At 31.3% G+C, this 22,465-nt stretch overlaps 1 protein-coding gene across 1 annotated transcript in view; it reads left to right on the top strand.

Annotated features, from left to right (window-relative positions):
• The first annotated feature begins 411 nt into the window (after nt 1-411).
• Nucleotides 412-22,465, top strand: part of LOC106717046 (gamma-aminobutyric acid receptor subunit beta) — a 33,626-nt gene continuing 11,572 nt past the window's right edge. The window contains exon 1 of the mRNA XM_014510733.2: nt 412-543. Coding sequence (XP_014366219.1) covers nt 455-543 — 89 coding nt within the window. The 5' untranslated portion in view covers nt 412-454. The remainder of the gene's footprint in view (nt 544-22,465) is intronic.

Genomic DNA, 22,465 nt, shown 5'->3' with positions numbered 1-22,465 from the left:
TTAAACGAGAAAAATACAAAAATAATTGTAAATTTATACCGGCACTGAAGTCATTATATAGAATAAATTAACGGAAGTCGCCCTTAAACTTTGTAAAAGTTGTTGTAGTATTTCAATCGATATTCTCGATCGATACTTTTCAGGTGCGATCGTACCGCAAGAGCGTGGGTTCCTTCGGGAAATCGAAGCAGAATGTAAATAAAAGATGATGCACGCGAAGCCGTGGTGTCGCAGTGTCAAGATGGGGTGTTTAGTGTGTTTGTCGCTCGATAAGACCACTGAGGATCTGATCGTCATGGTGGTGGCGGAAAACGGCGACTGGATTGCGGTCGATAGGTAGTCGGGCGCAAGCGCGAGCCTCGGTAGCGGCAAAGTCGGGGGTGCAGGTTAGTCCGCTGACTGTACCGCGGCTGCCGGCAGCCTGCGTCCGCCCGCCCGCTAGCGGGCGCGAAACATGCACGCGGCCCGATCGCGCAGCGTGCACACGATCCCCCTCGTCCTAGCTCTCGCCATAGCTTGGTTGCCTCACGCGGACCACGCTGCGTGAGTATGACACACTTTCACCACAAATTACACTTAGCCCGCCAAAAACCACGTTGCCACAGCGAAGCCATGTAAAGTTAAAAACTACTTAAAACACTTCAAATCATGATAAAAAATGTTTAAAAAAAAATAAAATAATTGAGACGAATTTTTGAAAATAATTCCCAATAAATTGAAAATTAAAAAAAAACTGTATCCAGTAAAAAAGATCTAAATTAAAAAAATAATCAAGTTTAAACATATTTGTCAAAACAATCAAAATGAAAAAATGGTACTTATAAATATTAGATATTAAAAAACATTACTCCAAATTTGAATTAAACACATAAAATACTTTTATTTTTTAAATAATAATTTATGTAGAATTAAAAATTTCAAATGTGAACATTTAGTAAAAAAAATCAATGCGAAAAAGTCACAAGAAAAAAAAGAAGTTATGAAAATCCGATTTTAAAAATCTGAATTATAAAAATAATCTGAAAATGTAAATTAATCGTTGAACTCTAAAATACCGCAGTGTAAAATAAATAAAAAGTTGATCAAGAAATATTTTTCACTAGAAATATTATCAAAACCCGCAAGTATCAAAAACCGCAGCACGGCTGAAAATAATCGGGATAACGGGTACAGCTTTAAAAATATTTTAAATACATTTAATCCATCATTAGTGTGTGTAAAAACAAACGTTTGATCTCCTTTTAAAAATTAAATTCTTTAACTTTAACATAATCGTAAAATTATATCAAGGGCATTAAAGAATGGAATCACACAGAGAAAAATTATATAAGGCAGCACGTTGCCAAAGCTGCTCTTTGCTACTGTATACTCTGCATTTCTATTATCGAATAACTGTAGTAGGAAATATTTCATTATGTAAACGCTTATGTTTATTTCTATATATAACATGTATGAAATGTGCACGTAATGTGCACTATTGGAGGAATTTATAATCTTGCAAAAAAAAAGAAATTAAAAATGGACTCCACTAATGTTCTAGTTATAACACTTCGTATAGTAATTTACGCTTTAACTGTAATGATATGGGCGGGAAACATGTGCAGTGAACGGTGGAATCCATTTCGTTATTACTTTGCGTGTTTCGTATAAAAATAAATCTGAAGAGATCTCGTCAAGCGATCTCTGTATCTTTGTTGGCTCTCACATTATCTAAAGAAAGTACAATGTCAGTTCCATTTCATAATTAAATGTATTAACGCTCCGCGGCTAGGTTTCCCAGAAAAATAATAGTTTTTCACAGACAATTTTTTCGCCCCACGTATATTTTTGGAAAACGTTTTCAATTTTTAGAAACATACGAAAGTTGCTTGAGTTTGATAAGATTATTCAGATTAATACATTAATCGTAGGATTTAGTTAAATTAAATATAAATCCTTGCTATTATTGATTAATAATTGTGTCCGACTCTTTAAAAAATACTGCTGTGTTAATAATGACATTGAAATCTTTAATCTTTATTATTTAAATGTAAACTCCTAGTGGAAGGGTCTTTATTAAATGTTAATTAAAATATGATAGTATCTTAAATGATTTATAAAGATAAAACAAAATCTATAAACGTTTTAACCATAAAATACCAGACGGGGCAGTCACCCGCACTCCGTTCTTAGCTAGCGATTTCAACGTCCAACACACTTGATTGATATTTGGTTTTATTTTTCAGCAATAAAAAATTTAATAATTGAGATCTCTATTTTTTTCTTATGCCTTTTTGACATATTTCGATACCATTCGATTTTGATGGTAATCGATTGACAGTGAATCGGGTATACAGTTTATGTAAATTACTTGTTTGTATACAAGTGTACTAAAAACCTTCAAAAAATCTATCTTCTAAATATATATATATATATATATATATCTATATATATATAAAAGAAAGTCGTGTTAGTTACACTATTTATAACTCAAGATCGGTCGAACTGATTTAGCTGAAAATTGATGGGGAGTTAGCTTAGAACTAGGAGACGGACATAGGAACTTTTTTATCTTGTGTGCATTTTTTTTTTATTCCGCGCGGACGGAGTCGCGGGTAAAAGCTAGTATAATATAAAACGGTGTTTCAACGGACATTTAATGTGGAAATGTGTAGCGAAAGCATCTCGAAATGCCGGTCAAAGCACTGTCTTTAAGGTGATGCGATGAAGTAAATCATAATAGAAATTGATATATAAATCTATCTCCGCCTACTCCTCTCGGTAGAGAGCATGAAGGCATATTTTATTTATTATTTTTATCTTAATTTATCTTCCTATAAAGTAAAAACTCTATCAATGCTACTCATCCGAATTCAGATGTAGTTTGAAAATGTCAATGTCAACTAGTGTTTGACTTTCATACTAAATTGTTGAAACAACATTAAAGGAGAGAAATTCAAATATTTGTTATCACATTCCGCAAAAGCGACATTGACTTTGACCATGACGAGGATGCTGCATATTATACACAAAATAGAGCTTTGAATTCTCCGGTTTTATTGAAACTAAATATTGCTGCGTTCCCGGTTTTCAACGGAACGAACACTTACGTAATTGAAGTACTATTTCTGTTAATTCCCTAGAATTGAAATATTCCAGTGCTTTGACCGGTATTCATGGTCACGGTTACACTAACAGAAATGTAAACTTCAACTTTTTAAAGGTCATGGATGAAAACTCGCACCTAGTATACGGATTTTACAGTGCTCAAAAGGTTTTATTTGACGTGTGCAAATATAAACGTATAATATTAAATTAGCGCTGGCGTTTTTTACCTTTGAATGTTGTATGCAATATCGATACGCTTATAAACTTTATATGTGAACTTGACGTCAATAACGTGTTATTTTAATAAGATCCGGATTCATTTGTCACAAGCTCTCATTGTTGTTGCTGTCTTTTTCAGGGAATGTAACGTATTAGCAGAGAAAGTTCATAACGTCAACAGAAAGAAAAAAAGACAATTATCTAACTTTTAGTTAATACGACCTCTGTACAGAGATATAACTGGGCTGCTTTAACTTAAATAAAAAAAAAAACATCCGGCGTATTAACTTAGACCAAGTAGTATAAGTCGGTAACAACAATTCAAATAATATCCGTCGGTTAATAACTACATAAAAAATATTTTATCTAATTTTATTTGGTACTAAGATGCTTACGGTAATATCGATATGACTTATCTGCGTAACAATTGTTATCCTTAAGCCTAAAATTATTTCAAACCTTTATTGTAAATAAAACCGATATGATTGCGTACGCTGAAAGACGCGGTTCACACGGATACAGCGTGCTATGCGAAGAAACACGGCGCACGTTGTAAGTATATGTCGTATGGAATATCGTGAACGCCGCGTGTATATTCTTCCAAAATTTGTTTATGCACTTTTCTGAGTAAATAGGCATAATCACGCATTCACGTTGGGTCGATGACTTATCGGCATCGGCGGTATGCATATGCAACCGTGACAACTGCCTATGAAATTCATTTATCTTATTTCTTATTAATGTTATAAATGCGAATGTTTGGATGTGTGTATGGATGGACGTTTGTCAGAAGGCTCCAGATGTGCTCCAGAACGACTGCATGGATAACGCTGAAATTTAGCATATATGTAAAACATCGTTGGGAAGAAGACAAGAGCTACTAATTAAGTTAATTTAATTCTGCGATTACGGAGTCGCGGTCGACAGCTCGTTCATATATATTGTTGAATGTAGCCAGAAGCTTTCGCGGTACAGTGACAAGAGTCTCATGTGAAGATCAAGTGGTTAAATAACGTTTTAGTGCATACTTTAGAAACAGGGTAGTTGATAAATTGTATTTTAAATCAAAATTTAAAAAATTTAAAATCTATAACTAATTCAATTAAAAAGAGAGAACAAAATTAAAATGCAATCTTCAAAGTCTCAGACGGGAATGCTGACGTGCTAAAATGCTCTTAGATAAATATCCGGAGTTACGACTTGATCTCAAAAGGCTTTAATTTTTCCATTATATTTTCTGCAAAATAAGTTCAATTTCAAAACAGCAGAGTTGCTGAAAATGGCTGTTATAAATACATCTCATGTCTGGCACTTGTAGTGAAATCCCACTACATCGTCTTTCTACTTTGCAAGTACAAGCACTTCCTTTCGATTAAAACAATTTTTATCAAAATCGGAGCACCAGGGGCGAAGCGTCGCGGTAACACAGATAAAGAAAAAACCAGTCGAATTGATAACCTCCTTCTTTTTGAAGTCGGCTAAAAAGAGGATTCTTTCTTCACTCACTTTCATAACATTCACGTCAACGCAGAAAAGAGTATTATATTGTACAAAAGCATATCGTTATACGTAAACGCTATATTATTAAAGTGATGCGTAATCCTCTCAAAATGTTACTAATTCTCAATAGATAAATAACTTGTATATTTCCATGCCTTTGAAGTTCCGACTTTGTCAGGCATCGATAATAAACAGTATTTTCTCACTTCAAAATGGGTCCAATAAACAAGTATTAAAAGCTTTTTTATCGGACTTATATTTAGAAAAGTTATTTTTTTCTTCTGAATTTATGTGCGCTGTTATCCTGTAAGATTAATTTGGCTTTTAAATTTAAACATAAATAAATTTGATTATTACAAAAATCGATTAAAAAAAAATTATTGCCTTTTTAATTTGTTACAATCGTGATTCGAAAAAGGAAACATTCATTTATAAATGATTCAACTTACGTCAATGTCGTTCCCAATACAAAAGAATCGATCCAAATTTTGTATTCATGTTCTTAACGGTTTTAAGAGGGAAATTCCGAGGTTCCTTCATTAAACGTTAGCCTTTGCAAGAGCCGACTGGGAGTGAGTGACCTTTATTCGAAAATTCCCTAAACATTCTAAGCCCCTATTTCATACAATTGGCATCATGGAAGGTTAACTATTTTTAATTAGTTTATGAAGCTTTGACAAAATAAAGTTAAGCTTAAGAATTGTTTTATAAATATTATTTTTGTAAATTTATGAACTTGTTTTAAAAAAATTAAACAATTTAATTTAAAAAAATGTGCAATGTTTCTTTGAAATTAATAATTTCAATAAGTCAACAAACATTTACAAACTGCTTAATATCATTATAACATATTGCAACACTAAAATGTTAAACAATGTGAAATTGATTCTATATACGAGTATATGTGTAACGAAAACCTTTTTATAAAATTCTGACATAAGTGAATGTATGGCACGCAATGCCAACACGGTATCTGGAGATAATACGACTAACGAACGAAATGTACATTTTTCATTTTTTAGCTTACGTTGTAGTTATTTTTAATCACGTTATGATTCCCATGGGAGATCTGAATATGGATACTAACGAATTGCACTATGCCGCATCAAAACATGGACTGAGTTACAAAATGTAATCTACATTTATTGTCAGTAGTATCATAAATAAAAATAAATAGTAAATGACCATTTTGACAGATGACAAACCTCGTAAATGAAAAACTATCACGTTTTTGTTTACTCATTGTAACATCATCGACAAAGTTTGTATTAAAATTTGTGCAGCATAATATATGTGTGTGAAGTTACATCTATTATAATTATATAGAATAGAATATATAATAGAAGAAGAATAATGAAGGTGTATCACGCACTGCACATACAGAAGGATTCTGACGTCAAAAACATTCCGTTTTTCATTTGCGGTACGACCACGAATAGAGGTACCACTTCAAAAAATATATATTCGTGTAAGTAAAAAGGAAAGAAAGAAAAGCGAATAGGAATTATTTTCCCAACTTGATTGACATTGACGGCAAGGGTTTCTTTAAGAAAGTTATATTGATATGTGACTGAAACAAAGAAAAAAATTGCCATTGCCATTGTCTAACGTCTTCAAACTTGAAGAAAACTAAGACAATAAACTAAATACAATTTTTTATCTTTGAAAAAAATCAGATGTTTTTTACTCAAAGCAATTTTTTAATATATCTTGAACACAGACCGGAGATGTTCTAAAAACCAATTTCCGACAAATATCGGAAAGCAAATTTAATAATTTGGTTCATAAATGTATTGCGGAGTTGTTCCGCAGCGATAAATATAAACTTTCCTGCTTTAAAAATGCTTGAAATTAAATATTTTCGATAGTTATAGACTTCATTTCAAAAATGTAACTAATATATTCTACTACTATATTATTTTTTTTCGTTAGTAAAATTCCTGAAAATGTATTATTATTTTACATTTATTACCAAAAATTTGGAAATTAAAAAAAATAACTATACAGATTTGTAATAAGTATTGTCACGGAACAGTTGTGATTTCAATCGATTAGTTCAAATTAACAAAAACAAAAATAAATAAATAATGTAAATTAATAATTAATTATTAAATGACTTGTTTGTAGAGAAATTTGCAATGTATAGTTGCACAGCCTTTATCAGGGAGTTTTACCATTTAAGTTGCGAAGCAAAGAGCAATTTTATTTTCTTGTTTACATTTGCGTTTGGGATAACAGTTAGTCAACTCCCACTGGAATGTACGGGAGAATCTAAAGAATATTTCTCAGTTCTCGTATGTTTTTTTACTCATTTACCAACCAACTTCAGACTTTAGAAATCTTTTTAAAAACCTTTGGAATTATATAAATACTAATTTATTAGAATTATATTTCAGTGTATAAATACAATTTTTAACTGTACAGAAATTTATTTAATAGAAATTTTTTAGACATTCATTTCTGCACTTCATTGGTTGTCACTAGTTTTTAATTGGATATTAACATTTAACTTCACGTAAATTAATAATTAAATAAGATGTTTTATTTATAATTATTAAGTAATTCTTGTATCAATATCACAGTTGGCACATATATAAGACTATTGAACATTGATCTATTTCCTTTTAGCTAATGCCGCAACGCGTAAAAGAAAGATAAGTTTTTCCAAATAAAGATCAAGTTCGAAAGTAACTCAATATTACTTAGCTCTTTTGTTGCGGGCTTTGGAGCGAAGCTTAAAAGAGAAATTGATTGTTTTTTAAGCATGATGGATTACGTGCGAACAATGTAATTTTTGCAGTAGTTTGTTACCGAGACGACATTTAACTTCAACATTAATATATACATTTAACAAAAAAAAAAAACAACAAATAGTAAATGTTAATAATTAATGTAGGCTTTATTTATTACCTAGTTTTTTTTTCGTGCGCACTAAGTTGCGGGCAACTGCTATATTAACTAAAGAAAGCTGTATCCAAACAACATGACAACCATCTTAATAACTTGATATGGATATATCACTAACAAAACATATATTTATAGCTACGTTCATCGATATAGTATATTTTAGTAAAATAATTTATTTTAATTTTAGTATATTAATCATGCATAAGCTAGCGTATACGTGTAAGCTAATGCAGCTTTGTTATTCAGAAACTGCGATCGAAACTTCACGGTCACGATGTAAGCGGATTACAAAAACCAACAACGGAAGCGCTATATGGACTCTATACAAAGAGTCTACGCTGTTTTGTTAATGTTCACTTTAAACCGTATTACTATGTATTTTCCGCGCATTGACATTGTTCTTTTTTTAAATTTCAATTAGCAAAAACGTTGTGCAAAAATATTACGAATATTATGACAACAGTTTAATGACAGGTTTTGAAGGTGTTTCATATCGATTATGAATCAAACTCAGGAATCCCGTCGTAACAGTTATATGAGATCTTCAATCAACTAGACTTTCTCAAATTATATTATCCAACTAACTTAATAATATTCATAAATTATTTGGTCTTTTATGGTAAAATTGCTATTTTTCTTATTTCTTTTTTATCAAAAGAAACTATTGGTTATAACATTCACAATCCGAAAAAAAAACACATTAGGCCGAGTTTTATTGAAAAATAACCCATAGTAACTAACACAAGCAATTATTTTCAACTTATAACGAGCAATATGCAAAAAATATTGAAATAAAATTTTTTAAACTTAAAAAGAGCTTAGTTCTTGAGATTGGCATCGAAAACAAATAACGATCTGTATTCATAAATTCAGAAGAGAAGAGAACAAGAATTTATAAGCCGGAGGCGAGTCAAATCTAAATAATATAATTAGCATTTTAACTTATTAACTGTTCCATTTAACATTTAAACTAATCCGCATCATAGGTGTTAATTGATTGGTATTACGTCGGTTCTCAATTGAGCATACGTGCTTATAACTGGCAATAATACGTTAAGGTTTAGTAGTTACAGGAATTCTATCTTAAATGCATACATCACCTATTAATGTAGAAACACGACTGGGAATATAAATTGAATACTTACTTCTGTATATGTACGGTACTTTATATGTTTAGAAACATGTATACAGTAGTCGGTAACGAATACACATAACAGTGTTAGATCAGAGTATATCGAGATATAGATTTATATGAACACTAGCTTTTACCCGCGACTTCGTCCGCGAGGAATAAAAAAAATTCACACAAGATAAAAAAGTTCCTCCCCATCAATTTTCAGCTAAATCAGTGCGACCGATCTTGAGTTATAAACATAAATAAATAAATAATAAATCCTTGAGTTTTATACATAAATCATAAGTTTAGAAATAATCAAGATGTTCGATTCTATTAAATTTATTGATATTCTCTATTATTTACCATTTACCATGTACTCCTTGAATCTGTAAACATAAATATTGGTCAAACGTCTTATGAAATTGTTAACAAACTACGTTGATCTAGGATCTTAACTTTTACGGTCAAGATAAACTTGAGTCAGCGTTAAAGTTGAATTGAACCGAGATCGTCGAAATTGAAAGTTAGGAGATTGAGTTTCCAGGTTCTTTGAGCTACCGTTTGTAGCCCGTTCTAAGCGATACCAGTTTCACACGAGGACGGATCAGTGTTTCACTAGACATACTGTAAACCGTATTTCTCTATCTCAACGTGGATTTCTAAAAGAAAAATCTCCGTATAAAACATTGTTATCTCTGTTTTGTCAAATATAATGAAAGGGATGAGGATATGTTATATACAGAGATTTTGGCCTCAGACACCAACGAACACTGCGTGCGTTCAAACAGTACGGCACTGTCTATTACTCTACTTCCATGTGCTGCCCACGTGTGAAACTCGCATTAGCGTCACAATGCTTAAATGAGATAATTTATTGAACTCAATATAGACCCATGTAATGAATAACGAGAAGATTATTTTGTTGGTTAAAATAAAATTGTTGTTAGACTAAATATTTAGTTTAATGTTTATATTTTTCTCCCAAGTGAAATCCCAACGAAGCTTGCGAGGAAGGTCGGCCGACCTTTGTACCTATGTATCAAAGCCTCTTACATCTATTAATAGATCTAAGAGGTACAAAGGATAAAAGACAAAAATACAAAGCTTAACTTAAATTTCAAAATTTTTAATAAAAAAACTGTTCTATCAAATTGCAAACACCTGATATTACTTTGATATAAAATTATGACGCGGGTATTTTTGTGACACACAGCTTAGTAAGTTTTATTTTATATACAAGTGTTTGCAAAATTGTCTGACATTCTGAAATTTCCTTTTTACCACGAATAGACTAAACCTCTTATTTACTGTGCGTTTCTCACATAATCTCCGTTTAAAACATATTGTCATCTCTGTTTTGTCAAAGATAACGACAGGGATGACGATATGTTTCAAACAGAGATTTTTATCGCAGAAAACAACTGTTAGACGGATAAAATGTACTTTAATAAGTTTCGTTAACGGAAAGAGATACTGAGGGATCACTTGTAAAAAAAAAAAAATCCTCTCATTCTGTGATAAAAATCAGGAAAAATAATATTATACTCTATAATATCAGTATGTATCGTTAGTCAGAAAAATCTACACGTTTAAAATCCACATGCTATTAAAATATTATTATTGGATGCTGGTTGGATATTATTTTTTATATATTTGCTCTAGATATAAAAAAGCACCTGAACGAAAGAAATTGATATTTGTATCCAGTATTTCAGTACGCTAGCGAATTCAGAATATTTGAATTAATGCAAATCTATTGGGTTGCAGCAAATGCAACACAAATTAATAAATTGCTCTATTAAATTTACAACTTCGCTTGAGAGTTTTCATTCGCAAGCAAGAATTTTTTTTTGTAATTATTTTTAGTATCTAAGTTTCAGTTAGATCTCATGAAATACTTCAATTTAATTAACAGTTACAGTTTCAATTACGAAAAGAAATACAGTTTTATTCATTATTTAACAATTAAATATCATCTACTAAAACCCGGTCAAAATTATTCTTCTTGCTGGAACTGTAGTTGTATATAGAACATGGCAAAACACATAGGTTACTTGTAGGGTTTTTTTCCGTGCTTTCAAATACTGTAACCTACTGAAGCCTATTTGTTTTGCCAAACTATGTTCTACATCTGTGCCAAATTTCATTGAGATCCGTTAAGCTGTACTGAAATACCTTCAACCAAACATCCATCCATTCATACATCTATCTAAATATTCGCATTTATAATATTAGTAAGATTGCCTTTGCTTTGCACGCTTTATACAAGTTTATAGGTCAAGGTTAATGAAAGGAATATAATTTTCCACCTTTGTACTATCAAGTCTAGGTTACGGAGAAAGTGAAGAGGGGTAAAGTTGCTCGGGTTTGTTGCATGAACTTGAAATACGGCACCTAACACGTGTCTTATGCAAGTCGGGCGCGTCCCTGACGTAAATATGATGCGACTGACGCTTTCAAAAGAAGTATAATGTAGCTAAAGTAATTATATTTGTACTTACAAATAAATTTATAATTAAGAAAACACTGGCAAGCTATGAATATTACTTCGTTTTTAATATTTTGTTATCCAATTAGGTATAATGACAAAAGAATTGTAACGACAATTTTTTTTTTAATTGCTTAGTTATGTTTTATTATTCTGTTAACAATTTAAAAATGACACTGGCTATTTAAATTTTCTTTTCTAATCTTTTAAAATTTATATTGAATAAAAAGTAGATGTAAAGTGTTAATAGAAATGTTAAATATAGAAAGATATAAGTAAATAACATATCTACCTATTTTATTTTACTCGCGCAGGAGATTAATACGTTGTTATTATCTACTGGAGGTTTCAACCTTGTTTCTTTGAAGTGACAACAATTCGCTGACGGCCACGTGCAAGGAACTAAGCTGTACAAAGTTTAAGTACGGGATTATGTCTTAGTTAACGTTATAAATGCGAAAGTTTGAATAGATGGAAGTTGGGCTTTGAAGAAGATGGATGCAGTTGGCTGAAATTTGGAACACATTTAGATTACAGTCTGAAATACCGTATAGGCAATAACTGTAAATAAGGTTTTCTTTTTTTTTTCATTTAATGTGATAATACTTGCGGGCGAAAGCTAGTTATAATATTCTATTACTTGATGAACTCGACAAGTACTGTAAAATTCAAAACGTCATAGCGCAAACAGAAATTTCTGTTAACACTGAGATAGTACTTTGTATTTAAGGCAGAAATCTTTTTTTACGTTCTTACAACATCCGACCGAAGTTTTATCAAAATCTGTCCAGTTGATGAACGCAGAGAGGGCAATCGTACAAACACAAATTTTTATAAAGATAATTTTTAGGTCCGTAATAAACAAGTAGCGTAGTAATGATTTTTTAAGGTAACGATACAAAGTTTTAATGTATACATTTAAAGAGTAGAACTTATTTAATTGAATAACATTACAAAATGACATTGAAATTAAATTTGAACTCGCAGTCGTAATACAATTTCAAAATAAGTAATTATGTAGCTTTAGTAATAAGGGATTTTAATTTGCCCATTAATATAAATTACGTAATCATTTCATTTTCGTGATATAGTAGTTAATCCTCTTATCTCTTGCTTGCTTGTATTTAGTCGTTAATGCTATTAAATTTTTTTTGTTATAAAGAAGGTTATCACAAACGGCAACGAAGAATTTTTTTAATGTTATTCAAATTTTTTTATATCAAAAGTTGGCAAACCAGCAAACGGCAACCTGAATTCGCCGAAATAGCGAAGCGACCGTTGCCCATAGACACCCGCAAATGCAGATGCGTTGCCTACCTTTAATCAACGGAGAAGAGGACGCACAGAAAGAGGATATTCCCCTTGCTATGCGTCCCCTCTTCCGCCAAATCCACTTCCATTTACCATCCTTTCCTAATAATAAAAGGGTAGGAAGGGAAAGAGGACTAAAATTAGGCTTAGGGTTTATTAATCAAAAATTCGTTTCCTGTGACATTGCTTCGGAAAACATTATGAACTCTTTGATTTCTAAAATACAGTAAATTGATTTGATAACTATAAATATGTTAAAAAGAAAACTAAATAATACACTTTTTCATGACTAGTTGATTGAAAACATAGTTGATACTGCCCTTGATATTATTAGCTAGAATATTCTAGTTATTAACATTTTAAGTGAAATGTTAAACTATCAAGCTGCGCATGTTCAGTTCATTATTAATTTAGTTTATCGGGACGACGACAGTTAATTTTCAATGAACGATATTGTATCCTAACGTTGCAAGTTAATGAATTAAGTTATATTTGATGATGTACGATATTTATATAAAAGCTGTGATCATCTTCGTACGTGTTGCAAAATTGTTTTGAATTTTTTTGTAATACAATCAGTTCCGTAATCATTGAAGTCATGGTTAAATATTGAGACCAAAAGATTTTAATTCATTTAAAATGGATTAATAGTAACAAAACTCCATTGTAATGGATTTACATGACCACAAATATTAAAAACGTTTGCACGAACGCTAAAGCGCGTGGTCGCAAACTCTCGCCGAGTTACTTTTCCACGTGTTCTGGATTACCGGGTTCCGTGATTAAAGCAATACTCCTGTCACGAAGTTTGAGCAACATTAACTTTTATCACGGAGCTACTAAAATCAAGCACAATGCAACTGGCAATTTATTAGGCTATGCTAATATAATTCTGTGATCGCTAGCCTTTTATTAACCTATTTGGCAACAATATCTTCACGAAGTTTCCAGCCGGCGTGTTTTAAAATAAAGAAATTCAGTTTCAAAAGAATAGTTCAGTATTTATCTTTTATAGTATTTTGTTTTGCAGCTTGTTTCGCAGTTCGGACTGTCGTATTGCAATGTCACGTAAAGTGAAAAATAGTATTAAAGCATAGTTAAAAAATTTCATTAAAAATGAAATGTCGCCTTCAGCACACCAAACTAAAGTTTCATAACTCCATAATAATCATTTAGAGATTTTCGTTGGCTCTAGTGTTAAGCTGCAGATTACAGGTCAAGTGCTTAACCCTTTGCAGGTGCAATGCGTTTTTCGCATTTCGATTTACGTACATATATCCGACGTTCCAGTGACGGAAAACATCTTGATGCAACCTTTACATATCTGCAAAGAAATTCAAATATATGTACCTATGTGTGCAGTCAGCCAACCTGCACTGGTTCAGAGTTAACTATGGCCTAGTCATTTGTAACTTAGCGTAGGTTCCGAACCACTCAGTGGAGCTACCCCGAACCCGTCTGTCCTACCTTATATTACATTTATAGTACCCACTGTACGGCGCTAATGAAGAATCATACATTATTTTTTATTTCTAATAGAAGATGGGTACCTAATTCTCTAAAAATAAACATACCACGAGCATTTATTGAGTATTATGAGTACATAAATATTGTTTGTAAAATGCGTAGAGAAATCAAATAGAGCGTGGGTAGTTTAAAATAAAAGGAAGTTAAATAAAATACCGAGACTCAAGGTGAAGGTAAAGGTAGTGGTTAAGCATGAATTATTACACTCGGTTTATTTCTTAGAGCCTCAAGCAATAGCTAGTTTAATAATAGTATAAAGTTGCTGTTACTTGAACTCAACCTTTAAACATAATAATTTTTCTCGTTCCCTTCATATATTTAAAAAAATTAAGAGATTGCATTTAATAAAAATTTATTGTTATGTTTTTGTTACAAAATAAGTTAAATTGGCATAAAGTCTATCCAGCCAGCATTATAATCACGTAGTTGTATATTTATGCATTACAAAAATAATTTAAATAAAAACTTGATGAAAATGACATTGTACTCGTAGTTATAGGAAACGGCTAAACGAATTGAAATTCTACTGGGAAATGAATGTGGAATAATTTTAATACAGTTTGACCGTGAAATAAATTGAAGTTATCGCACAAATCGGATTAGGCGTCTACAACAGATCGTGTGGATAAGTTTTAATTACGTCGAGACCGCGTTCATATGCTACGATGCACTTTCTTGATTAGTTGTTAAAACAAACCTCTCCCCCGCCACCCCGACGGGTTGTCCGGGTTAATCTCCTAAATGTCAGACGAGGCATGAGACGACTTATTTTCTATGCATAATATTTCTCCAATGATTTAATTTTTAACTGCCTTTGCACAAACTAGTAAGATTAAATTATTGTAAACTTTTTAAATGTTTGTTTAAATAAACGTACATCGTTTGTTAGTATTTGTCTTTTGTGAAAAATAGAGTATGTTTTCAAAGAATTTTAAATTTAATAAAATGTAAAAACTAAAGTAATCAACGAGCTTAAAGCTTTTAAACATTTACATATTTATAAAATACGATGCGAAATATAAAATTGTTTTTCCATTAAAAATTAAATGAAAAATATTGCATTAGCTTAATACCGTTTGAAAAAAGCTTTGATCAATACTTATTAGCAAGTAAACAGAATTAGTTTTAAAGGTTTGTTTATATAATTTTGAATACAATTTATATATAGCAAAAGATCTGTTACGTGTAAGTTTTCTATTATTGAGAGGATTTTACTTTTCCTTTACTATTTTCTCGATCTAAAAGTGCAATATTGCACAAAACCCATCCATTCAAGATGAACAAATCTAGCAAGTTACATCGGCTGTAAAAATGAGTGGATAGACGTTTTACAGTCTGTTAAATCCTATCGAGCGACTAAAAGTTTCTAGTCTGCGCGGTTTCTTAGATTTTGGTTTCAAATCACATAAAGACTGTTACTCTATACATTGGTAGAACGCATCTAATAGATTAAATATATTAATTAAATAATGATGAACGATTAATCGTTAAAAAACAATTAATTAAAAAGTTAAATATAACTGTAGGTTAGCAACTATAGTTTGAAACCAAATATTGATTTCGGTAGTAAAGGTTTAAATATATCTAATTTAAGTGATTTAGTAAATTTCAACATGTACTATAAGCGGCACGTGCCAAAGGCGGCAAGCAATCGAAAACCAGGTTAATCGAGTATCAGACTAGGCGTTTAGTTATTCCACAAGCATCGGTGGTTCTGTTAAAGTTTGTGGAATACTTGATGCTATATGAGATGGCTTTGTATAGGCGGATTTACTTTAATCAAGCTTTATATGTGATTTATGCATCGTTATAAACTTTATATTTGAATATTTTATGTTTACGTAGATATAAAGTTTATAAACCTATTTCAATCGAAGAAAATATTATTCGCAAACATTACGTTCGAACTAGACAAGGTAATGATAATGATTTTAAGAAGGAAAAAAAAATATTTATGTAAAACCAAACAGACGATGCGATGTAGTATGTTAGACTTTTCGTATCGGTAGTTGATTTAAAATTAAAAAAAATCCACGTTGTTATTAGTGCTGCATAATTTATTATTTAATCTATGAACAACTTTGACAAAAATAAGAAGGTTTTTCTAAGAATACAATTCTTCTTTCTGTGTAATATCTGTTTTATTTTATAATCGGTCGATAAAATAATGTACGCAATAAAATTTAAATTTACCTTTTATTTATTTTTTTACAGAAATATTTCATTAAATTTTAAATTAAACGGATGACTTTCAAGTGTCGGTTCAAAGTCACTAAGTGAGTCTTCACCATACTTATCGAGCTCTAAGTAAGGATGCCTGTATCGAGGGCCACTTCACATTGCAGTCGCTCCGATTAACGTTTTTTTTTACCGTTTTCGATTAAAATATTTCAAAATTTTTATAACAAGATTCAACAACTTTATTAGTCTTTTATCAATTCGTTTTTACGACCACATTGACATACAAAATTGCCGTCTGCAGACAAAGATTAAGTCATACAAGTACAAAGTATTCTTTTCCTACGAGTTTAACTTTGGAATAGTCGATTTTCATTCAACGTTTGTCGTTTCACGTAGTGGTTTATATCCGTTTGAGTGCAGACATAAAGAAATATTTAGAATTGTATCCACTTGACTGAACAGCCATTCAAAGGCTGTGAACACAAATGCACCTGTCTAAATCTTACAAAGCCTTACGCTTATGTGAGGCTTCGATATTCCCTATTCATGTATCACATATATCGAATGTAAATTCTACAAGGAGAATTTGATGTTCTCTTCATGTGGATTTTCATTATCGAAACACATGTTTAAAAACATTTCAAAAGAACAGTTATCTTTCACTCTATTTTTTTAAAACAACAATATCTTTTAATACAAGTGAAGTGGAATTAGGCAGTAGAATTTCTAGGTTGTTTTTTATTTTTACGCAGTGAATTTAGTTGGATAGATTTGTGATTCCAAAAAATATTAATGTTTTCATACATTGTATTGCGGTTACCCAATCAAAATAGACATCGTTTTGCTACAATCTTGTTTGAATATGTCTGATACAAATATAAGGTATCTAACATAGAGTTAGTAAATGCGGGTGTAAAGATTAAATGTACCAAGCGGTGCCTCTATGATTGTTGCTAGATTTATAATTTGTACAAATCTAATCCAAAACTTATCTTGTTTCAACAGAGACGTTCAAGTCAGCTAGATGAGTTTATCTTGTCAGAGAATTAAACAAAGAGCACTCTATTAGTAGTTGCACCTTTGTTATTGAACTAGTAAAACAATACAGCTTCGCATTTATGCATATAGGCTTTTAAGGAATGGCTTTTAAGCCGCATCATTTTTGCATTTATCAACAGATTCTTTTAATTTGTTTAGAAATTTAAAAAAAAACTGCTTTTTTTAATATCTAACAAATAAAAAAAATAAACTTTTTCTAAAATGTTTTACCTATTTAAATGAACAATAAGTGACAATGTAATAGTCATATGGATCTATTATCTCACTCACTCACTCATGATAGAATTGGTATTAAATTTCACTTTCATTAAGTTGATTGACGTGCAACAGAGCATAAACCGGGAACACTTTCAATGAAATTGAATCTGATGCGTTTACCGACCATTGATGAAATATTGACGTAACCCTGACCTTTGATATATTGCCATTTACAAAAGCATTGAACTTTAAATAAAAATACGTTAACGTATTTAAATCGGATTTTTGTATTTTTAATAAAAGTATCGTAAATGTGACAATAAAACTACACTTTACATTACTGTATAAACTTCACTTTTGTAAGTTTGTGTCATCATAGTTATATGTAACAAATTCTTAGGCCTTAGAATCCTTATGTAGTCTAATCTAATCTATTATGTTAATAAAATTTGAGTGTATGTTACATCGAAAAAAAAACATATTTCGTACAGATGGTGTATTTGCTTAGCTGATAACGAAAAACCAATTTTGAAAGTTTTTATCCGTCTCTTTGTATGTCTGGAAAAACTCCGGAACCGACTTTGACGGACGCTGATGTACGCAGGCTTATGGCTACTTTTTTAATTCTCCTGATGTAGTCGACCGCAAGTGTGCAAGATGATTGCCAAGTTGCCAATCAATTTCTATGATACTTTCATTTGCAAAAATGGCTTTATTAAGTAGCAATTACAATTCCAAAGGTCAGGTGTCCTACAAAGGTTACTTGCGTTCAATTAAAAACCCTATACCTGAATATTATTACTGAAAATTTAATATAAATTGTTTTATAAATAAAGTTGGAAAGACTAGATATTGAAATTAAATTGCTGGATTGACAGACGAAATAATTCATAAATATTTATTTTATTTTCATTTGTAACTTAAAATGATTTTTATGAATGTACTAGCTGTGCCCGCGACTTCGTCCGCGTGAAATACTATTTTGGGTAGCATTTTTTTTTTTGAGCTAATTATTTTATTTAACCAATGTGCTATGCTTTGATGTATGTAGAAGAACATAGAAAGAGGTGTGCCCGGACCGCGCCAAATGTAGGTCCTGGGTCTCTGCCTACCCCTCTGGGTTACGGGTCGAGAATTATGTTGTTGTTGTTTTTTTTCTTTTTTTTTACTTAAACTTATAAAAAATGCCAAAAAATATTAAACTTACAAAATATTCACATAAACATCTTCCCATCCAAATTTTCATCCCCTATTCCGTTTTGTTACATTGCAACCTTGAGGGTAAAACTTTTACAAATTTCAAATGTCATATTTATTTATATCAAATCAGCAGCCTAAAAAATAAGTTTAAAGCTTCTAACTGCAAAAATGACGATACTTCCATACAAATTTCCACCCTCACTTTCAGCCTCTTATAACCCTTTTTTCGCGTTAAAAAAGTAGGCTTTGTCCTTCCTCAGGTTCTAGACTAAATATTGGTAAGGGTAACATCAAAACATATTAAACAAAACATTCACCAAAACCTTACATATTGCCTAACAAAATTTCATCCCCTATTGTTATTTAGCACTCTTGGGGGCAAAATTTTTACAAAAATTTAATTTCCTATTTATTTATATAGAATTAGCAACCTCAAAAATAAGTTTCAAGCTTCTAACTGTAAAAATGACGATACTTTCATACAAATTTCCACCCTAACTTTCAACACCTTACAAACCCTTTTTCGCGTTGTAAAGTAGTCTTTATCCTTTCTCGGGCTCTAAACTAAATATTTGTAACGGTAACAGCAAAACATATTGAACAAAACATTCAACAAAATCTAAAATATTCCCAAACAAAATTTCATCCCTAATTGTTATTTAGCACCCTTAAGAGTAAACTTTTTTCAAATATTGAATATTAATTTCTTTATATCAAATTAGCAGCCTCAAAAATAAGTTTCAAGCTTCTAACTGTAAAAGAAGACAATACTTCCATACAATTTTCCACCCCCTCTTTCAACCCCTTTTCGCGTTAAAATGTAGCCTACGTCTTTCCTCAGGCTCTAGACTAAATATTGGCAAGGATAACAGCAAAACATATTAAACAAAACATTCACCAAAACCGAGCATATTGCCAATCAAAATTTCATCCCCTATTGTTATTTAGCATCCTTGGGGGTAAATTTTTTACAAAAATTTAATTTCATATTTATTTATATAGAATTAGCAACCTCAAAAATAAGTTTCAAGCTTCCAACTGTAAAAATGACGATAATTCCATACAAACTTTCACCCCCACGTTCAACCCCTTTCAACCCTTTTTCGCGTTAAAATGTGCCCTATGTCCTTCCTTAGGCTCTAGACTAAATATTGGTAAGGGTAATAGCAAAACATATTAAAGAAAACATTCAACAAAACCTCACATATTGCCAAACAAAATTTCATACCCTATAGTTATTTAGCACCCTTGGGGGTAAAATTTTACAAAAATTTAATTTCATATTTATCTTTATCAAATTAGCAGCCTTGAAAATAAGTTTCAACCTTCTACCTGTAAAAATGACGATAATTCCATACAAACTTTCACCCCCACTTTCAACCCCTTAAAACCCCTTTTTCGCGTTAAAATATAGCCTATGTCCATCCTCAGGCTCTAGACTATCTGTGTACAAAATTTCATTTAAATCGGTTCAGTAGTTTTTGCGTGAAAGCGAGACAGACAGACAGACAGACAGAGTTACTTTCGCATTTATAATATTAGTAAGGATTCATTTTATGTCGTTAATGAATTGAAGATGAAAATTAGAGGACAATAGCTGAAAAAGAAAACTAATAACAATGTATTTTATATAAAATCTTCCTAATTTACTTTTGATAAAAATAATTTTATATACATGAAGTTCAGAAAAAATATGTTAGATAAATTACATTTACACTTTAAAATTAAATCTTACAACCGGTATTAAAAAGGAACATTCACAATAAAAGAAATGCGAGCAGGGCCTTGAACTGCATTGCTAGTTTCACACGTGGGTGCGAGTGTAATGCTAGTTACAAAACAGTAAGGTAAAGCTACAGTGCATTAATACAAAGGATGTATGGACAATAAATTTAATTTATCCCACCTACCCTACTCGTACGTGTTCAGTACTGTCCCCACAGTATAAGTGTGCGTTTATATGATAGCAGTACTGAACTGTCCTACTGCCTTCCTATTCTGTCCCTGTGTAAACGTAGCATCGGGTATAACTGGTGATAATATTCTGTTCGCGAGCGGATTAAAATTTAAAATTCTCATTTCCCTTTACAAATGGAACAAGTTAACTTTGCCGCGCAAAAAGCTCATAATTTAAGTGATTCAGGTAAAAGAGCGGGAGTAAACTAATCATAGCTTCATTTAAAATAACATTTCGAGTAATCTTGTGTGCTATTCGCAACAAATTTATTTATGCTAGTTATCTATTTCAGCCGAGCTTAACTCCGTAAATAACGAATGGAAATTTCTTTTAAATATTTATACTAATGGAATGAGTTTTCATTTTAAGAAACTCGGTGATTTCGAGAACCGTTACTTTCTATGGTGATTCACGGTATTAAGTGATTTGTCCTATTTTTATTTATTTCTGCGTACATTTGCGTACCTGTGTTAATGACAGATTTTTATGTTTTGAGTCTACGATTCTCAATCATATTTGCCAGTAAATGGCTTTTTGCAATTTTAATATAGTATCTGAGAAAGTCAGTACATAACTATTTTTTATTATGCTTTGACTCTTATCTTCTAATCAACCGCATATAAAAGTATACACTAGTGACAACAAAAATTCACAAAGACTAGGGAAACTTGTCAATTCGTATTTTCGCGTTGTGTGCTACTGCTAATGTATTATTTTCAATAGTCTAGTGTTCGTGTGTATTATTATACAAACCGTATTCAATGTTGTCCGGGGAACAACAGTTAACATTAACCTTTAGGCCTAATGTTATATTTAGGTATACGCTATCTTACTAATATTATAAATGCGAATGTTTAGATGGATGGATGGATATTTGTTTGTAGGTATCTCCGGAACGGCTGAACGGATCTTAATGATATTTGGTATAGATGAAAAACATAGTCTAGAAAAACACATAGGCTACTTGTTAAGTTCTTTTTTAATCCCGCGCGGACGGAGTCGCAGGCGACAGCTAGTAGACTCATAAATATGTGAATCATAAATCTTTTACTACATTACTGCATAACTGTTATATTAATAAAAATATAAGAAGAAAAAACAAAAGAATCTAAAACTTTGATAATATATTCACATCCAAAAAAATTTCACCGTTTCATTTGCCAGTAGCATGGTTGTAGTTGCCGCAATAAAGCTAGTCTACTCAACTAGCATACAATAACTATCGTATAGACGTCAATATCAGCTTCGTGTTAACTATGTTGTGGATTTGCAACGCACCTCGTATTACGAGTATTTACTTTAACACGTTTCTATTCTCCTATATTAATAACTAATATAAACGTTTTAATAAATTTATAATGCAAAAGTTCTTACATAAAACATACAGGACACGTGAAGATGTTAAAATTAATCGATACTTTCATTTTTAATATGGTACAAGATATATTTGGGTAGAAATCTTTGTTTATATTTAAAGGTGCCAAATGATCGAATATAAATCAGAGAAATTATTAATAACCATTACAAAAAGCGTAATGAGAGGTAAAAAGTAAGACATTTGATTGTAAAAATGTCAGTGGGGATTTTCATTTAATTTCCCATCGACTAGTTTTTATTACTTTTTTGCAGAGACTGAGATTCCTTATCTTAAATCTTCATTAAAAAAAAAACTAGTTCCATTATCCTTTTCTTGTGACAGATTATAATTGTTCAA

Source organism: Papilio machaon, chromosome Z (assembly GCF_912999745.1).
Source record: "Papilio machaon chromosome Z, ilPapMach1.1, whole genome shotgun sequence".
In the NCBI taxonomy this organism is placed as follows: Eukaryota; Metazoa; Arthropoda; class Insecta; order Lepidoptera; family Papilionidae; genus Papilio; species Papilio machaon.
Note: the sequence above shows the minus strand (reverse complement) of the source record. Positions and strands in the feature narration are given on the sequence as shown.